At 36.9% G+C, this 21,853-nt stretch overlaps 1 protein-coding gene across 2 annotated transcripts in view; it reads right to left on the bottom strand.

The window, feature by feature from the left end:
• Positions 1–21,853, bottom strand: part of NCK2 (NCK adaptor protein 2) — an 84,919-nt gene that overhangs the window by 12,461 nt on the left and 50,605 nt on the right. For both annotated transcript variants that reach the window (XM_054271809.1, XM_054271810.1), the window contains one exon: positions 18,736–18,977. In XM_054271809.1, the coding sequence (XP_054127784.1) occupies positions 18,736–18,961 (226 nt within the window). In that variant the 5' untranslated portion in view covers positions 18,962–18,977. The remainder of the gene's footprint in view (positions 1–18,735; positions 18,978–21,853) is intronic.

The raw sequence follows: 21,853 nt of genomic DNA, 5'->3' as shown, positions 1-21,853 counted from the left end.
AGAATACTTAATGGAGAGAAAATAAAGGTACTTTGTTTCTTCAAATAATCTGAAATAAGGACATGCATGCAATTTCATTTTTAACTATTCAAGCCTATTCAATCCAGCCACTTCACTGCCAAAAACTGTGTTTTAATTTATTTAGATATATATATATGTACTTGCATATACAATGGGCATCTTCAGCAAAGCTGTTTGTTCACCACAGAACTTCATGCTTACTTCACAGTTATCTGTACAGCACAGAGTAACAGTGCACACATAACCATGCAGGGATCACTGTCTAGAAGGGTTAAAAATGCATTAGTTAATATGTGGTCTTATGGTCTCAGAAGATGGCAGAAAATTCTAATGATCCTAAAGTGGTTTCCTGGCCTTCCCCAGCAGGGCCTTGTTTCCTGCTGCAGCCTGCTACATCCTATTGTCATTCTAACTACATCACTCCAGCCAAGAGCCAGTGGCTGCACTTTCAGGCAAAACGAGGGAGGCAGCTTATTGTACTAGGGGACACAATCACAGGAAAAGAGTGTACAAGCAAGTACTAATCAGAAGCTGGTCAGGCTCTGATCTCTGCCAAGACTGGAAATTTTCATCAGTTTAGAGATCATTTTTAACCAAAAAGACAAGGATGTTTCAGAACTAATGAGCATTAAATTACAGTGATATAAACAAACACAACTTAAAGGTCGTTCTGTTAAGAAAAGAGGGAAATTACTTTTATAAATTTATGGAAAACAAGCAACTTTATTTCAATAGATTCTCTCTACATAAAGCCCTCCACTGAGACTAAACCTTCCAGATTAAAAACTTAGGCTTTTATCAGCTTACTAATGAAGATACACAGTCCACTTCTTGGAATTACAGCAAAAGAACTAAGGAAAAAAGCAGTAGATGGTGAGACAGCTGGCCTACCTAGTTGAAACGTAGAGCACAGAGATAACTGTGAGAAATGTGGATGTAGAGTGGCAGGAAAATGCCACAAACTTAAGTATCTAGAGAAAAAACTGTTTAAAAACAGGTAAAAATCCAGAATTTCTCAAAAAACTGTTCTGAAATGTGATAAAGGTATCGAAACATTTAGGAAAAAGTTATCATTCAAGCACTGTCTTTCATTTAGAGCTGCCTAAGTTCCCTCTTTTTTCACAGACCTTCCAATAGTGCATCTGACATTTCAAATATTGCTTCCTATCATGACCATTAAACATAAATCATGACAAATTTGGGAAAATAATAAAAAAAAAAACATAGCAAAGTTTCTAATTTTTATCAATAAAAACAACTGGAGTTCTTTGGTTTAAGCTTAACATTTCATGTGAACAAACTTTTTAAGGCTGACAGCATGGTAATGATTAACATTTTGCAATAGCAGCAATGTGCACCAAAGGCTTTCCAGTTGGTTTGACCAAAGGAACAAACTATGCAGAGACTCATCTGTAGTCAGGCACAGCAAAGGGCATGCACATTATCTAAGAACAATTTTTAATGTGAGGTTGCAACATTCATAACTGTGTCCATGACTGAAGAGGAAACAAGTTGTTCCATGAGCAGAACATGGAAATCTGTTCCTGTTTTGCACTTTATACCTCCTGCTGAGCTATTCCTCCTCTTCCTCTCCCTTCTCCTGCAGGATTCACAGTAAGTCTCCCAACTGTATGACTGCTTTCACATCCCCAGGTCCTTCTCATATCTCTGGGTCCCCACTGCCATCTCCAAAATGCCCTCAAAGCCTACCCCATCTCCCCTGGTGCTGCCCTCCTCCCTACCTTTGTTGGGCTGGCCAGCCAAGCACAGTGCCTGGCGCCCCCCTGCCTGTCAGCCTTGCCTGGACTCAGCAAAGACCTGGGGGTGCTCTGGCTTCTCCTCCAGTGAGGGACACCAGCAATGACTCTCCCAGGCACAGACTGGGAGAAAACTAGTTAGTTTATCTCTGCCAGTCTGTCAAGTTTGCCTAAAATTGGCAGAGTTATCAAGGATGGACAGATGGACGGACTATGACAGCTGACTGTGACAGCATGACTAATGTAAGCTTCATTTCCTTAGGAAAGTCTAAAAATACAGTTTAGTGGGATGGCTCGCCACAGCTAAGCAAGAATAAAGTCAGGTCAATTATAAACTTTGTATATGCATCTATAAGAAAAAACACAACTCCATTAAAAAAAGAAAAGTACAATCTACACATCTTGTAGATTCTGATCTAGAGATCGAGTCATCTCTAGAAGAGTAAACACTACCATTCTACTAACAGAAATGTTCACTTACTACTGTTTGTAAGGGGATGCCTATTCTTATGTCTGAAACACATATAAAGGATTTGATGGAAAATGAAACATTGACGCACTTTGGGAGTCTCATGTAGAAAAGTTGAATATACTTGCAATTGCAGTCATAGTTTTGGGGTGTTTTATTGTCTTTGTGACAACCTATGAAAACCTATCTACTGATCTATCTACCTATCTGCTACATCTGTGCTTTTCCTGTTCTGACTCACTGGGTACAGTTCGTCTGTAACCTGTGGAAGCCACAATCCTTTGTAACACAAACAGTTGTCATAAGGAGTCATCTAAAGCAAGAGGTTAGCTTTCAAGTGAAAGGAAAAGTGGGGAAGGAAAAGAAGCATTGCAAAGCAGCAGAAAGCCTGTTTTGCTACTGCCATTTGTAGGAAGCAACACTATTCACACTCTACAATAATCCACAGTAAATTACTTCACTTCCACTCTTATAAATACATTCCCAAGTGACGTGAGCTGGTATAATTCTTAGGATATACTACTAAGACAAAAAAAGAGAATCAACTTGTTAGCAATATTTCTGGAGAAGGGATCCACTGCAAATCCTCCTCTCTGCAGTGAAAGAAATCCTCTGGCCCCATGGTGAGTCCTAGGGAAACTCAGAAATGTGCCTGTTGCATCACTACATGCTGTCTTCCTTTCCTAGCTCAGCTGTGGCTCCAAAGAATAGCTTGTTTTTTGAGCAGCAGGCTGAAGACCAGTTTCCTATGAATTTGCTTCCTGTCACTTAAGTTTCCATTATGCAAGCACCCCTTCATTACCAGCTTGTCCCTGAGACAGTCTTTCCACTGTACCTAAAAGGTCCTTGAGCCTGCATCTCCAATTCCCTCTCCCCACAGCACTCCCAGCCTTCCCACCTCATCCTCCTTAGACTTCCCTAGGAAATGTCTTCAGGTCCCCCAAGCCCCAGAGCTCCAAGTGGTGAAATTTCCCTGTGGTCAGTCTCCTCTGGCCCGATGCTGGGCAGTGCCGGCTCCCCTGCCCCTGCGTGCATCTCCTGCCATGCTGGCCACACTCTGGGCCAAAGCTGGGCTGCCTGTCAGCACAGATGCCCCGAGTGCCCAGGTGCCCCTGCTGAAAACAAAAGAGTTTCTCTCTCTCTTCTGCCTTCAGTGATGGCACTGAAACAAGGCTGCAGAGCTACAACCTCTCTGAAAATTGGTTTGTAGAATAAACAAGTTTAACTATATTTAAAACATGATCTTAAATCATACCTTATCAAACACATACATAACACTTGCATAGAAAGGGATTCTTACCACTAATATAGGTTTGTATTCCATTTGCTAATCATGGTTTAATATTCCACACTACCTTTACTAGGAAAAGCCTATTTACAAAATAGACAACTTCCTAATTTAACAAAGATTTATTTGACAAGTCTTTCCACGTTCCTGCAAGCTGGTATCCTTGTCTGAGACTGATGAACAACCACATTTTGTATTTTAACTGCATTTGATCATCCCCAGAGATGAAAGAACATCTCCACAGGCTTATCCACACTCACAGTTATTAACTTCTGCCTAAGAACAACATGAACCAAACATTAAAGGTATTTGCAGTCAAATTCTCTAGGATCCCCTTCCCAAGACTGCCCACTAAATTTGTAAAATCTTGTATGTAGCTTAACTTTAGACTAAATACAGTTACATTTCTTTTTTGAAGGAATTTTAAGTTGATTTGATACCTGACTTTTTCTAAAGTTGATTTGCTATTACTGTCTTTTGATTTGATATTACTGCCTTTTCTATTTTTCCCTCTTCTGTATACAAAAAGCATTATTCAGTACCAAATGAAAATTTCTGAGAAATTGATCTGAGAAATTGTCTCTGATTTTAATACATAATTTTAATATACAAATGATGAGAAAAGATTTCTTTTGCAGCTTACCTGCGTATCAAATCAAAATCAAAGGACAAAAAAACCAAAAAATCCTTTCAGAAAAACATTGCAATATGACAAAAATACTGCTTTGAGAAATTGAGAGATACCAAATTTCCAAAGCAGAATTCCTCAATTCAGAACTCAGTGAAAAAGACCAAATACTATTAAATACAATAGATACAACTCCTTAAGAATCCTCCAAAAGTCACCTTTAAACTATAGAATACCCTGCAAAACCAACAAAACTGTCTCAATACAAATGAGTTTTGAAAACTACTTTCTCTTTAAGGGACTAGAGTTCTATTAAATGGTGCTTTTCAATTATCTTCTATCAATGTTGGAGAAGCCAGTTCTAAGTCTAAATATGCAGCTGGAAATATAAAAATGGAGGCTGCTGAGTAAAGCTGTTAGTTCTCCCCATGGCAATTAGAAAGGCAACTATTTTTGCATTTTCATCTATTGCTGTGTTTACATATCTTAATAGATTTTTTATCATTACATGTTGGAACTAATTTTTCTATAATGTATTCTACCCTAATGTTTGAAATTAGTTTTTGATCAGTTATTATGTATTACTACAAAGCTGTAAGTTGGCAAAAGGTAACTTGAGCAAGAAAAGAGTCAAGGAGATAGCTTGAAATAATACTGCATCAAATCAATAGCTTGAATTAATAGTGCATCAAATAGTGCATCAAACAGGTACTGTCTTTCACAGTCTATTTAAAAACACAAGCTTTTCTCTCAAAAAATTAAAATATGCTGTATCATCTAATAAAACCACAAAAACTGATAATAGAGCTGAATAGGACACATGTACATGCACAACTCTCACACAGGCTGTCAAAGCATGGGCTTTAAATTTAAACTTCACATGAATATTTTAAAATTCATTTATGGGAAAAAAATAATTTAAAGAAAAAATCTTTCATGGGAAATATGAATTAACCAGTAACTCAATTTTTCAAAATATTACTGATCATTACTATCTGAATTAAAAAAAAACCAAAAAAACCCCCAAAACCAACAACAACAAAAAAGCAAATGCAACAAACCCCTCCAAAACAACAAAGCAATTACTTGCAAAATTCTTCACACTAATTTTAATGCATTTTAACTCAGCCACCCTCACTCTAGAGTAAAATGCTTTTAACAGTACTACTTCCTTTATAGCTATAAAATACCCCCAAAGAATCCCATAAAATTATAGAAGCCGGACAAAGAACATGAGCACAGTACAATTTTAATGGAAATATTTTCATTTTAACCATTTTTTAATTGCAATGGGTTTTGTTATTTACAATTCAAACTGAAACAAAGCACTCCAGGGTGCTGAAAAATTTAACCTTATTATAATATCTGAAAACAACTTCCATTAAAGAGCTGAGAGATTCAAGATAAACAAGTTTCAGGCTGATAAATTTGAGGAAGTCAAATCAACTAGGAGAACTCCCAGTATAAATACCCAGAGAAAAAAAATTTAACATAATTGCTGCTAATTTCAGAGTTCTATAAAAAGTTAAGAAATAAATTTCAGCTGAAATTGATATATGTTTTAGTATCCCTAAACATTAAATCCCATTTTATAGAACAGCTCTCCTTATTTTAAAAATCTTCAAAGTCAAGGCAACCAGAAATTTTCATTCAATTTCCTAATCTAGTGTTTTCTGTTAGATGTAACAGAAACAACCACATTTCTCAAAATTAATTTTTAACTTAGAAGCAATATTTCTCCAACATTTTTAGGCATTTTTTAAGATAACTAAAACTATTTTTCTTGTGTATTCTAACAAAACTGAAATTCCATCTGACTTCACACAGATGCAGTTAAAAACAATGATCCTTTCTTGTTTAACAAATAAGTTATTCATCTCTGAATATTACAGTAATGAATTATATTGCATATTTATGCATACATTTAATAAGAGTGCAAAGTGTACAGTGTCTGTTTTGAAATAAACTAAAAATTGCATTAAGAAAGAGGCAATTAACTTTTCAGGAAATTCTTCAGGAAAAAACCCACCACAATGCAATGTAAATTAAGTAATTCATCCACTCAATGCAGAGCTAAACACAACTTCTTGTCAAGTGGAATATTCAAATCAGACATTCATGTAGTTTTGTTATTTATTATTACTTTTATAATTTCAAATTAACTAGTCTTTGCTTCTTTAGTACTAACGAATTCAGCAGACCAAAGCTTCCTCTGTTACACAGAAAGAAAAACCAAACATTTCTGCACATTTTCAGACTGCAACTTCCCACTTCTTCTTCTCCCCCTCCACCTACACGTCCAGTTTCCAAGAAAATGTTCAAAGGCTAAGATCCATATGGGATAGTCAGTGTTTTACAAGCAACATATCCATCAACAGCACTCTTTAAAGGACACTGCTATAAATTCCAGAAACCTTCAACTGCATCTGTAATACAGAAATAAAGCTTTACAGCTCAATTAATGACTTTTTGTATCTTCTCTAAGAAGCTCAATTGAAAAAAAGGCACACTAGAACAAATCAGAAAATGGAAACTCTTCTCTAAATGTCAAAGTGAAACTGACATTTCGACAACCAGGCTGCTTTATCACTGCTTTTCAAATACACAAAAAGTTTTCCATGCATCAAACACTATTCAGTCAGGAGGCTTCTGCAAAGAAATCAACTCAACAACTATTTTGAGAACAACTACTGCATTAATTCCTGTAATTTTCACTGTGCTACACATGCCTATTTGTGATTATGAAAGGTACACTCAAATTCCAGTAGCAGGTACTGAGTTTTCTGTACCCAAAGCTTCTCAGAACAAAAGCTTAAAATTATACAGATGTAATATAGGGACATATGTGAACAGAGACAAATGCACAATCTGCAGGCTTACATAAACTGCCTCAGTGGCAAGGTGAAGTGGAAGATTCATTAGGCAAATTTAAATGGTCTTAGGGTTTAAAATCCTCTATATAACAGGAAAACAGCAGGCTTGGTCTCAAATGGAAGGCATATAAAATGAATGGGGTTTCTCAAGATCTACCAATTTCCCTCTACATATTTAAATTGAAACTTGCTTGTTTTAAATAGGCAGTCCCTGCTTTCAAACACAAATTAAAACATTTCCACCTAATTTTTAATCTTATAAATGATGCTATCTTGACTTTGAAAGATGTCCTGATAAGAGAATATATGCACAAACACTTTAAATCTAAGGCAGCCCTGTAATTCTAAGAACATATCTATAAAGTGTTTGGAGAAGGCACAGTATCCATGTAGGACTTCCCATTGCTTTCTGTTCCCTTGGTGTAGAGGAGAAAAGCAACACTGTTTTGCCTCTCCTTCACAAACACTAACAGAGGATATTGACAAAATAAAACACTCATAGGCATGAGATGCTCCAAACTGTCTACCTCAATGCATGTTCCTGTCCCTCAGGAAGTATGTCACAGCTGCTGTTCCCTCTCCCCTTCCAGCACTTGGTGGAAAGATGATTTATATTTAGCTATCTCACCTTTATATGAAGTGAAAGAGGTGCACATGACAGCTCAGGATACAAACTTGACTTCCTAACACTAACCCACCTAATTAAAAAGAAATTGGGGGAAAAAAATACAGCAAGGTACAAAGTAGACTATCCTGAATGCAAGATGACAACTCTCCAAGTTAAAGACCCTTCCAAATAACCAAGATGGAATTATTCTATTTTAGATTCATGTAACTATAGTTCTAACTTAAGTCATTTCACTTCTTGTACGCTCAAATTTACTCTTAATTCTGTATCTGAAAAGCAAAGATGTAACATATAGAGGCTGAAGTTTGGATCACCAAGCCTAAACCTGAACAGAGAAACTACAAAGCAGCAATTATACAGCACCTCAACTCAAAGAAATGCTTTAGAAGACAATGATTCAAATACTGACTAAAGGACGGTATCTCAGCATCAAAAAGCCCGAGACAGACCCTCCTGAAAGTACAACAGTCATCTACCCTTGGAGCTTACAGTGTTTTACTCCAGTTGATACATACCAACACCAAGCAGGATGTAAAGCCTTACTAATTCTACCATAAGGCCAGAGTGCCCATGTTGTACCATACTAAGGTTTCCCAACATCAAATAAGTGTTACAAGAAAATACAAGATGTTCATTACAGTTTCTCTTTAAAAATCTCAAAATTCCTCAGAAGCCTGTCATTGATACTGTAGTTTTCTCACAAACTCCTTTTAGGAAGGGGAAAGCAAACTAAGTATCATCTTTTCTGTACTGACTTCCTCTCTGAAGTTCAATGCACGTGGCTTCGTTAATCAAGGGCTCTCAGGTTATTTGCAATTACATACACAAGATCAGGCCTCTCCATCTCTGAAGGGGAGGTAACAGGATGAAATGGCTCACTTAAGAAAACAGCCCACCTCTGAGGTTTAGTCCTCACAGCTAAAACACAAAACCCCAGGATTCACACACAAACCAGAACAATTTCTTCCGTACATTTAAAAACTCAATAGCTATAGAGTAATAATTAAGTAATACATTTATGTTCTGTTCTGAAGAACAATTTCCTGAATGAACAATTGATAAAATATCTTAAAGGTTGGTTAGGAAAGTGGTAGAGCCCATATACAAGAAGAATGACTTTTCCACCACATCAAAATACATTTTTCCTTTCTGTTTTCTTTCACTTTCCGTGTCCTTTAATTTACAAAATTCCAAAGACTGCAAACAGGCATTATGGCAATGACTGCATACAATTTAGACAGTCTACAGCCTAATTCCTAAATCAATTTCTAGTGCAAAATACAGCGACGAATAGTCATCTATTAGAAAGAGCAACCTTAAATGTCCACCTGTCCAAGCTGACCATACATTCAGACAGGTGTCTGTCCAAATGAACTTCCTGTGATCACAAAAATAACTTGTCAGTAAACAATCACATTCATCACTGAAGCAACTCTCAAAAAAAGCCATCTGTGCTGGAACCTTTCTCCTTAAAACAAGAGAGATGAGCATTCTCTCCAGCACTGCAGCTTTGTGCTTTATCTACATACACTCCACGCATGTCAATTCCTGATTTATGGACAGACTCCACAAAACAAAACACTTTTGAGACTCAGAAAATGGAAGGAAACCTTTCCTTACACATTCTAAGACAAACCCTAGTTTTCTTTTAGTGTGAATGCTAATTTACAAATTCTATTTGCATGGTATGAGAACGTGCCATGGTCTTCGAAAAACCTGAGAAACAGAAAGCAATGGAACCCAAGAGGAAACACGTAGAGAAAAAGAAACAATATTTAAAATATACCCTGAAATATTAAACCTCAAGACACCACAAGGACACAAACACCCAAAAAAAGAGATCCGTCCAGTAAAACCAAAGAATTACTTAGGGTTGCATATTGAAGGAAATAGCCACATCTGAAGGAGAAGAATTCCCCAATGATTCTAAGGTGGGAGAAGGACCAGCCACTGTCACCTGTGTATTGAAAAATCTCTTGTCCTTTGAGTCACTGTAATTCCTTGGAAAATGGTGTCCGTCAGAGCATATACAGAGGCTATTGATTTTTGCCAGTTACCTTAGCTTGGTCTTTAGAAGGGTGACCCAGCTTCACCCACCAAACAAGGCACACAGTATCTCTAATGCCTCAGCTACTGTCATCTGCTTCTGCTCTCTGCTTCCACCTTCACGTGCTAGGACATGAAGCCAAAGGGGATGGCAGTATGCAGAGCACACAAATACATGTTCCTCTATAAACATGTGCTTATGGAATAAGTCCAACCCAGGCAGATAGGTACAATGCAGTGACCCTCACTGCAGCCCCAGTTCTACTGCCTCAGCCAACTTCAGTTCTCCCAGGAACCTGAGGGAAAGGAAGACAGAGGGGAACACTGTGCAATGAATACAGTACAAGATAGTCCTTGGGAAAAACCCACACTCTATTTCTACTGGTTCAGAAGAAGAGACAAAATTAGCAGAATGCTTTAAGTATTTTATTCTACGTAAAAAAACGAAACATCAAAAGAGTTGAGGGTTCAAACATAAACTTTTAATGCTAAGAAAGTAAGACTGCCTCCACAGCTGGAACAGGGCGTAGGAGGAGCTACAGGCAATGGAGTCACTCTCTTTAATTGTGAACTGTGAAACTACCTTGGGAGCTAATTTTTGGGCTTGCTCTAAGTCCAGACATTACAGGTTGAAACATAACTGGCTCAGAAAGGGGCGAAACCAAGGGTCCTCCAAGGTGACAATTGAGGGAAATAATACCAAAGACATCAATACACACAGCCACACTAAGTTAACGTGATCCTTTTATCTTTTCACACATAATTATGAATAAAATAAAGGCTCGTTCTTTGATCTGTAAATGCCAATGTACCTACAAGCACACAGACATTCTGCATGGGAAAGGGGGAAAAAGTATGCCTATTAGATAAAACTTCTAATACAATGAACAAATTTATTTACTCAATATAGATGAAAAATAGGAGGATTTCTTTATGCCTTCAGCCTTGCAACATTTTACTGCAACTGTCACAGTAGAAAAATCTGCTGAAAGGTAGAACACATCATGGTTTCCATTATATTTTTCTTTGCTATTCTTGAAGCAGCATATCCTTTAAATGATCTACCCCAATAAATAATCTACCCCAATAAAGCTAAAACTTCAACAGAATACAATATATACAATTGTAAACTGAGAAAAGAAAACTTATGAATCATTACAAGCTAGCACTGCAACAAGCTTCAGGTTCCGCATTCACTGCTGCATTTGGCTTTTCACTTTGGAGCAAATAAAGGGCCTGGTGCATACATCCAGCAGAGAAACTCTTATCAAGCAATAAAAGAAGCATTATTCTGTACCATGGGTTCTCCAGAATATTCACCGCAATGCTGTGCTTTCAGCTCTTTAAAAGGCATGAAGTTTGTGTTCAATTTTCATTGGGGATTTTTGTTGTGGTTTTGTTTGTTTGTTGGTTTTGCATTAGTCTGCTCTGCAACTTCAGATTTTTCCTTCTCAAGCAGATGTTTCTTTAGAAATTACAACACAGTATCTTTTAGAAAGTCTCATTTCAGTTCCACCAAGCAGAGACTTGGATTCTTTTAATGTGTCTTTCAGTGCACACAGTTGATATGCTTATCAAAATTCGTTAAATGTTTGTGGGTGTACAACAGGTCCAAAACCATAAATTCATGAGTTTGTTTTGCATTCTAAATAAATATTTAAACATTTTATAGTAACACTAATTCAAAATGAATGTATTTTTTTGCAATTATGTATCTAATTGATAGTCAGAAGACAGAGACTACCCTGTCAGTGTTCTTATGTCATTTTCCATATGCAAAACGATTGCTATTGGGTATGTCTCGATACCTTCAAAGATCACCAATAAAGTGAAAATTACTACTTTAATCAAGTCCAGATTTTAATGATGATTGTGAGGCAGATATATTTCCAGAAACAGCAAAGTATTTCAATTACATATTATACAAATCATCTGCTACCACTCCAGTGGCATCAGCACTGCCAGCACCTATCTCCACATGCTCTAGATGGGAATCTAGAAGAAATCTCTTCCCTGTGCCTAAAATCATTGTGAACATCTCCCATTCCTCCCTTCTCAGCAATCTATGTAACCACAATAATCTATTATTACTGTGAACATGGAAGAAATGCAATTGTTCCGGCTTATTTTTCCCCGAAACTAAAGACATCACACCTAAAAGGAATTCCCATCACTTCTCTCACTACCACAAAACCATGTTCTCCTCTATTTCATCACTGGTGAAGAGTCACCACCGTTGCCACACTGTCTCACAAACAAACATGCTTACTCTGAGCAACGCTACTACAAAGCAGGATGAAGCACAGCAGAGAAAGTGCTGCTGTTAAACAAAATCAACCATGAAATGAGCTATTCTAGGATTCTAGGAAATTGAGCAAGAATTTGTGCTGTATATAAACACTTCCACTACTTCCTCTCCCTAAATTTGAACCTAAAGTCCTGTGTGCCAACTCCTTTAAAGTGCAAAAAGAGATGACTTACTTTCATCCAACCCTCCAAGAAGCACAACAGACATGCCACTACTGTCATCCCCACAAGCTAGAAAGCTTCAAAACAGCAATAAGTGACACAGAAAAAATACTTTTATTTTTACTGAATTCTTACAAGGAGAATTGATTTTATCACCAATTTCAGCTAGAGATGTTGGGCTAAACAAAAACTTCATACAATTCTTTCTTAGGAATTTTTATATGTGATAAATAATTTGACAAGTAGATATATACTTGAAGAAGTTATTTCTTTTTTAAAATCAACTTTATTAATGGTTGTGAATGGAAAGACTAGCATTCCTTACAGGTCTGTGACAAGGAAGGCCAAAAACATTGGAAGCTTGGAGTTCTAGAGAGATTAAAACAACTTTGTCTTGTAAGGTTGACCTGTTTTTATTAATATGAGTTGTATAAGGCTTAAGAGGCTGTGCTATACAACAATACACTTATTACACAGTGATACCATACTTATTTTTATTTCCACAATTCTTTCATTCTGTAGCAAATTTTATGCCCTTAGGGTGTCCATAGAGGACTGTAATTGGAAATAACTAATTAAGAATGAATAGAAATATTTTCAAACTGGTACTTGGGTCTATTACAAATTTAATGTGTTTTCTGTAATCTTGCAGATGAGGCCCAGACAGGTCACTGATACAGAAACAAATTAATCAAGCAAACAGTACTGAAGACTCAACTTGGTGCTCTGACTGTGCCAAAAATACTGTGCATACTTCTTATGATTACACACTCTTAAAAATTAAGTGCGGAAGAACTGGAAAATATTCAGCTAAAACAGGCAACGTTAGAGTCATAAGTAACTTTCACCAATGAAAGACTTTAGTAATCAAATTTCAATACTTAAAACAAGATTTAGAAGCTATCTGATGAATGTCAAAATACCACCTTATACAGTTAAATGTGCCACACATATCATATCAGAGCTCCCAAAATTGGATCACTAAGATATTTTTAAAAGTCCTCAAAATCAAACCAAAAAAGGGAAAAAAAATAAAGGGCAATAACACACACACACCAGAACTTAAAGGTTGATAACTTAACTGGAGAATGAGATTTCATAACCATGTTATACAGAACTATGATGGTAATTGTTTAAATCTGAGTTAAAATATTTATATGTAAAGCAGAAGTTCACCAAGTCTCTTAACTATCAGTAATGAGGAACTGTTTTTCCATTGCTAAAAAACCATTGCATTAAAGAATGAGCAATTCCTCATTTCTGCTTCTTACTAGGCAGTGACTCTGCAAACAAAAAAGGGCTAACTTCCCTGTCAATTTCCAAATAAGCACTGAGAAAGTAGCACTAAGTAGCCCTCAAATGGGAAAATATGAAGTTATAAACTTGAAAAAAACCTAGCATTTTCATAACAATAACTGGGGAGAGGAGAGAGATATAAAACTGTTGATTCCTGGAAGCACCAGTATATATGGCATTCAGGGACTCCTGCAGATGTACAGAGTGACCCAGGTAGACACACACCACAGGGGTTGACAAACACAGGAAATACTTCTGGATGCTCATAACACTTGTGAAACAACCTGCTAGGAACACTGACGCAAGCAAGAACTGGCTTCTCTACATTATGTCTCACTTGGCAATTCTTACTTTCCAAATCTAGTATACTGAGTGAAAAGTTACTGAAAAGTTTTGCAGACTTCCAGAACCCTTTATTGGGTTCCAGAAGCCCGATAAAGGAGCCATTTAAAAAGACTCTCCTGCAACTCAAACATGTCTGTGAAATGCTATCAAGGTTACTGTCACTTGCCATCACTACCAAAGCTCATCTGTTTCTATTGTTTCTACAGATCTGCAAATACCTCTTCTGTATTCTTGGTGTCCAATCTCTTTTTCAATACACATTTTATTAAACCTTTTTCTTTTGCAGGGCATCTGTCCAAAAACCCACACCAAGAGCAGAGCAGAAGTGTCCTCAAGGTTTCTTACGTAGTTGCTCACTAAAGGGAACAAGACCAGAAACCTGAAAGAAAAGCCTATCTGCAGTGCTGGTTGTGAAGCAAAAGCAGCAAAACCAGCAAAAACATTCAGAAAATCATGGATTCCCATGAAAATGGCACCCTGCTGTTGGATCACACGCTTCAGTCACTAATGGCACGCTGCTGCCTGGGGAGTTGTGCTGCTGCCAGGAAAATGACTTGCAAAGGGATGGAAAAAATGTAGAAGTTTTATTTTGAGTATACAAACAACTGACTTCTCAATTATTTTGGCTTCCTTGAGATAAGGTTTCTGTTTGGCATGACAGAGATGAGCCAGCAGGCATAGATCATCTTTGCTGCAGACGGGGAAACCCGCGGAGTTGCACTCAGAGGCAGCTCTGGGGGTGGTGCTGGCAAACACCCACTCCAACCAAATGGATACGGGAATTCCTTTCCACCCCCCAGCACATGGGAAGAATTATATTACAGAAAATTACAGTTTAAAAGATGCATGCTGGAGGTCTCTTGCTTAGTAAGACTTATTCAAAATGTATAGAAAATACCCTCCCTGCAAAAGAAATACTGTAAAAGGAAACTATTTTAAGCTTCATTATAATGAATGAAGATGAAATTTTAATCACAGGCATAGAAGCTGGCTTTTGCCTTAAGAATAGTTATAATTACCAAATTTCATTCAATATGAGCAAACAGAAGACAGCAATTTGAAATGGCCAAATTTCCATTAACATTTTACTTGCAGTATCACTCAGTCAAGACAAAAAAGGGAATGAGAAGATGAATCATTTAAAATACTCAATAGGTGGCCTATACACTGTATTTCCATAATTAAAACTAGGCCATTGTAGCTGAGTATTCATTAGACCTCACTCAAGAAAGAGATTTAAGAAGACACAAGTAGTATATATCAAACAGAAAAATGACAAAACCAGACATCCATCAATCAAAGAATTACAAGATTTAAAGTTTCTCCGAGTAATTTAAGGAAAGTTAAAAGCCACAGAAAATTCCCTGATGTCAGGACTAAAAGAAGATACAACAGAATAGAGCAAGCCCTTAGAAAGGCAAAGTGAATGGTGTAGAAAAGGCTATTGTTTTGTGAAAAGGCGTAGGATGATTCTAAAGTATCTCTTCAGAAAGTACTGGGGGTCATTTGAGATTTTGGGTGAGCTGTTTTTCAGTCCACAAGGAACTGATTTAAAGAACATATGCTAAACAAGCATTAATCAGTGTTTTAATAAGCACCCAACACATTTAGGAAAGCTTCTCCGAACACATTTTAATTATTTTTTTTTTTAAATGCCAAAATAAAATGGAAGTTCAAGAAAGCCTTAAGACATTGCTAAGAATGGGCTGATATTTCAAAACATCAAGCTGCGTGTTCTAGGTAACCATATGTCCATCAATCTTCCATCAACCCTGAGCCAAAAACTGTAAAGCTGATAGGACTCTATTAATAAAATATTCAAGGGTTGAGATATTATTAATGACAGTCAACAGTTCAGGAAAAATTAGTTTTTAGCATCAAATAGGCATGATTTAATTCTCTGATGAGATTATAAGCTTTTGTGTACAAGACACCAACATAACTGCTGGCATAAAGTTTCATTAGAAAACAGACTGCCAAAGATGAACAACTATTCAGATGATGCATCTTCAACAGCAAACGAGGGGAACTATTAATTAAATAGTTATAGCTCCTACAGGGTCTGCCACAATTTGAGCTATGGCTGGCACTTTTCATATTTATTGAATATAAAAATATAATTCAAGCACCAGTAATTACGGTGGATAAGCACAAGAGTGGCAGATAGCTACAGGTAATCACATACACAACACACGATGACATCATTTGCATGATAACGATGCTTTCAGATGAATTCTTTTTAACACAAGGAAATGTAATCTATTAAGAAAGAGGCAGGGGAAAGTGCATCTCCATGGGAACAACCATTTGCTTGAGTGACACAAGTATGAAAAGGGGGGGTGTAGGTACGTCACAGGAAGCAGCTATGAGTCTGCTGTTTCTCTCCTGAGGCTTCACAAGATTCATGATTAATTATTGACAGACTATTAAGCGACATTTTGTTGGGGTTTTTCTTTAAGTTCAGTACCTGATATTTTGGCAGTAGCTTCAAGATCAAAGTTGGAAACAGATTTGGTTTAAGGATTAATACTCATGATCACCATTCCCAACTGGGTAGGTGGGTTAGGAGGTATTTTAATGAGAATTTTCTTGTGATCCTTGGAGAGGCAGACATAGTGATACATTAGACATATTTGTATAAAGAGAACTTAAGAATTTGCTTCACTGGGTGAAGCAAAACTTTCAAAAGCTGTTTCACCAGAGGAAGTGTCAGTCTTGCAATTTGCAAGCCTTTGTTTAAAAAGGAGTGCATTTTTGATGGCCTCTCAAAACAATGGGTCCTCTAAGGAAGGACACATGCTCTGCTTGTTCTGAATGGGAAATTACTGTACAGCAAGACAGGAAAGGCTTAAATACTATAGTTTAGTTGAGGACACTGATTCAGGAAAGGTAAAAAACGTTGTACAGATACACGGTACACAGCACATATATGTTTCATTATGGTAAGGAGTTCACAGCAGCTAAACTTTTAAAAAAGAATACTCTTAAGCACCAGCTCCTTTGGATGGATATTAAGAATATTCTGAATCCATTTGTGAGTAAGGTATGCCTTAGACAGTTTCTCACTGTCACAGGGTATATGAACTTAAAAGAGCATGAGAGGTGCTTCACACTCTGGATGCTCACCAGGTAAGTGTGGACACAGCACACAAAGACCAGGTCCCATCATAAGGCACTTTCTGCCTCAGCTGAACAAACACACAGAGAAAACCATTAGAAAGGGATCAAGGAATGTTGTCTGTCTGTTCTGAAGCATACTTGTCATAACAGTACTTCAGAACTTAAAACCCCATGCAGGTGTGCACAAAGGGCTGAGGCTTGGGAGGTGTGACACCTAGGGATGGTTCAGCCATGAAACCACCAAGCTTTTTTCCCACAGCTTTTCATCACTCACCTCTAGAGTGAGGGGAAGCACCCTGCACCGTGCAGTTTTGCTAAGACTGAAAATAAATACACACATAGGCTAGGACACACCTCTATTCCTTCACTTAAAGAGATTTCTGTTGGACATAAATAAAAATGTGTTTGCATCAAGCAAATATTGCCCCCATTTTACATGAACACTTGAAATATTATTACAAAGGACTGCAATCCTTTCCTAAGGTACTTTTCAGACAAAATACATACATTATATTTATGTTTTAAACAACATAAATCTATATAAAAGGAGCTTAATGTCATAACTGGGACTTTAATCTTTAAAAAGGCATAATCACATTTCCTGGCACTATAATCAGTATGTTCTAAGAGTATCTGTAGAAAGGACTGTGGTTCTAAATATTACCATGGTAAATTTTATGGTAACCTTGTTTGCCTGCCACCCATCCTCTAGTCCCCAATTTCCATGTGCTTTATGGCAACTCAGCAGTGGAAGACATGGTAATGAAGGAATGCCTAAGAAACAAAGCCTGTTAGAAGCAACACTGGCAAAGGATTATCTTGCATAAGCTATTGCCATGTTATTTTTAAGTGAACCTTTTAACTTTCTAGTAAGTCCAATCCCTGAATCCTAATTTTTCTATTGAAGAGTCATTTTGTACAGCAGTCTGCAACAGAATAAATTTTCTCTATATAAGACTTCATAAAACACAGGCAAAAAACCAAAACAAAAGAAAACCCCTCAAAACACTTTTAATGTGCCTGTTTCTGTTTTATTCATAACATCCTGAAATACCACTAGTAGGTCTTCCTGGCATAAAACAATTTATCACTGTGTTTGTAACCTTTTCTAACCTTTTCTATGCAAAGCCCTTTTTAATCAGTCTAAAAAATCAAAGAAAAAAAAACCCATTTCACTTGACTTTCAAATAGATTTCTTTAAAATACACACAAAATTTTTCAAAGCTAGATTATTTTATGTGTATGAGATACTGTTGTGAAGACTTGATGTGCAAGTTGAAAGTAGAATACATATTTAAGGACTTGGAAGTTGATAGAACATCTCAGACCACAGAAACATAACTGTATATAGCCAAGCTGTAAAATCCCATTCATAGAGTGATTTAGCTTTGGCTATGATACCTATGCTGAACAATCCAGTTTACATCCTTCATCTTTCAAGTGAGAGGAGTTAGTGTGAAAGGAGAGGATTCAGCAGTTGATTTGTCTATGAAACTCAGTTCTTCAGCCACTGAAAATACAGATCCTTTGAAAACTGGAACAAAAGTAACATCTTTTTCTTCTGGATGTGATGGAAGGAAACATATTGCAGATTTTTACACGTGATTCTCCACCCACACCCACTCTCTGTCTCTCCCTCCCTCCTTCCCTCCCTCAATCATCTACCCATCATGTCACCTCAAACTAAGCATAAACACCAAACACACATGTTAAAAAACATTTATATCCACATTACATTCCTAACCTGAAACTCATCAAGTCTACTAAATTTATTCCAAAATACAAAAGGACTTACCCAGTGTGTCTTTTAGATTTTTAACCAGAGAACCTTTCTTCAAGCTGTTTTTTCGCTCCACATAATTTGATGGCACATATCCCGTTTTGTTGGCCGCGTTTCTTACCCTCCACCATGTCTTAGAATCATCTAATAGCCAAAGACGCTCATTTTTCTTGATGTCAAGTTCTTGGTCCTGCTGTGCAGTGTAATCCCACTTTGCAATAACAATAACTTCTTCTGTCATCTTTCATGGAGTCCTTCTGCAACAAAATAATAAAACATTATCCTCATAAACTTTGTCATATAATTCTTACTCTTTTTTCCTTTGGATTCTTCTGAAATAAGTAGGAAAAAGGCTAGGGGAAAATGAGAATGTCATACAGGGAAAACCCTCTTAAAAATAAGGGAAATCATAATGACTTTTCTTCGTTTTTCAGCCACTAAAATATGGCAACATCTTGACAGTAAATTCTAGTCATAATGTATTACATTCACGTCTTCCAAATGTATATAAAATATTACATGGATATATATTAACAGAAGCTTATTTATAAAATCTGTTTAATTTTTTCATATAGCATTATAAAAGTATCCCACATGTGGCACTCCAAGTTCTGATCTGAGAAAAAAAATAAAATAGCAGATTTGAAAAATGCATTTTCCCTCTGCACTAGTTCTGCATCCTCATACTAATCTAACACATATAAGTTTTCTGCATTTAAACAAAGTTGTCCATCTTTATTTAGTAGAAAGTTAAGAAATAATTCAAGAAGCAATGTAACCCAGCAGGGAAATCTACCATCAATAAGAGGGTACTGTCTTTAGCAAGCCTGTGCTGCAGGCAGCACAAAACTGCCTTTAAGAGTCTTCACTCCCCCTTTGCTCCCAGGAAGATCCCAGCTCAGCACAGTCCTGCACCAGGCATTAGTCAGCAGGGTGGAAAAGAGCACCCACTGGATTTCACTTCTTCCCTACCTGAAACATATCCAGAGTTCCATTAAGACTGAATGAGTTGTCTTTCTCTCACTTCCCTGTAAGAACAATGATATTTTTCAAAGCTATTTGTCAGCTGCACAAAGACAGCTGCATGCCTCCACGTTTTCCTACGCACCCCTGCAATTACCAGGAACAATGCGAGGCAGCACAATAGCGTGCAAGGAAAAAGTTCAATACTAGTACCAATGACATTCAAATATGTTATAATGCCAACCAAGACATGTTGATTTTACCTTCTAAATTCTGAGAAGTCACCTAAAATGTTGTAATTGCTGCTGTGCAGGTTGGGAGAGAGGGAATGGAGGAAGACAGAGGGAGTAGGAGTTGAGAACATATTTGAAAATTAATGTGTCCAATCTGGGGTTTTTTAAATAAAACTTGTAGATTTCATCTGAACTACAGATTAGTAGAAAAAGGTGCAAAAGTACCTCAAACTATTAATGTCCAAAGACTTCTGTAATATTTGACTTTGTTGCCTAGGTCTTGGAAGTCCACAACCCTATCTTCTGATACCTAGCAGTTTATGCTACAGAAAGGTAATTAAAAACCAAACTTCATTCAGAAATTCTGTTCAGCATGTAAATTACATCACCTATATTCCAAAAGGTTCCTTCTGCAGTCTGTAAATATACACACAAACACACACACACACTTTCCCCTTTAGCTACAGTACAAACTGTGAAAACCGCATGCCAGACAACCTAGCTTATCTACTCTAGGAAAAATAAGTGCTTTACTTATTTAAGCTATAATCATAAAACATAATAGTGGACCCTATTATAAATTAATAGCTGCCTCTTATGAATTTTGTTTCCAAGAGAACTTCATATTGGCCTGAGCTACAATTGCTAAACTATTTGATAGCAAAAAGCTGTGTTCTCCATTTGCTGGCAAATTTACCCCTCATGACCAAGGCAGGACATGATTTTTGAACATCTGAAGCTGAGTTGAACAGGTTTAAGTTTTCATTTACCAATCAAAAACCAGAAAGAAAATACAACAATTAAAACATTATTCAAATATGCATTTGCATTGCTGAGGTCCCCAAGACAAATTTAAAAAGGAGCTATGATGCTTTGAATAGCTGAGAAGCACAATCCTTACAGCTCAAACAAGCTGTGATTTATGCAGAGGAACTGATAGTTTTACAAGAAATAAGTCCGTAACCATTCAACCATTTTTTCCCCTTAAAATAATAATGCCATCTGACAATGATAGAGAAGAGTCTGAACTTTGGACCTCAGTCTCCAATAAACTGCCCTGCTTTCTGACTGACATAAAATGGACAGAGAGCCTACAGGTCGATAAGTTGATGTAGCCACAGGGGACTGCAATCAAACATATTCTGGAGGCTGGTGTTGTCAATATAATCTATCTCTCCAATTTAGGTTGGTTTATTTTATCTCAGCAATTGTAAAATGGTCAATTCTTACTATTCCTGGGGACATGGAGAACATGAAGAAATAGGACATCATCAGTGCCGTTGGTTGATGCTGCTGCCACTACATAGGCTCCCCTTCTAAAAAAGGTTATTTTCACAATACAAGCAAGTTAAAATTATCAATATTACAGCATATTAATAATAAAAACCCCATATTAGGAATAATATTTGAGTAGTGACTAGTGGAAAACTATTAAACTCTTCTATATCTCTAAAGAAAAAAACAATTTGAATTGAGCCCTTTTGTAAGAGTCATCAAGTATTTCCCCATGGTGTTGGGCAAGGACAGAAGTACAGGAAGAAACTATTTACCAGGGCTGACAACATCAACTGTAGTCCTCTGAAACTACCCAGGACAGGGTGCTCAAACCTACTCGATTTCTTAAATTCCCATTAGTTTAGACATGTAAAACTGTCACTATGCCTGAGAAATGCTGTCATTTCACAAGCAGACCCCTTGCTTGATGCAATTTTGGTAGAAGTATTCTGGAATAGAGAAGCCAGGTTTCCTGAGCATCATGCTCACACATAACCCCTTTCAGTAAAATAGTCTCCAGGTTTTTCTAAATGCTTAGTGGCACAAGCTCTCCTTCCCAAGTGGAGACAGGATTTAGAGTCAAAATGCATAATGTAACTGCAAATTTTGTTTTGTGTTTTGGGGTTGTCTGCTTGTTTTGTTTTATTTTCTTTGTTTTTAAT

Source organism: Melozone crissalis, unplaced genomic scaffold (assembly GCF_028551555.1).
Source record: "Melozone crissalis strain CALT ecotype California unplaced genomic scaffold, PUWL_Pcris_2 ptg000013l_1, whole genome shotgun sequence".
Taxonomy (NCBI): Eukaryota; Metazoa; Chordata; class Aves; order Passeriformes; family Passerellidae; genus Melozone; species Melozone crissalis.
The sequence above is the reverse complement of the archived record's forward strand: the minus strand, read 5'-3'. Positions and strand labels throughout refer to the sequence as shown.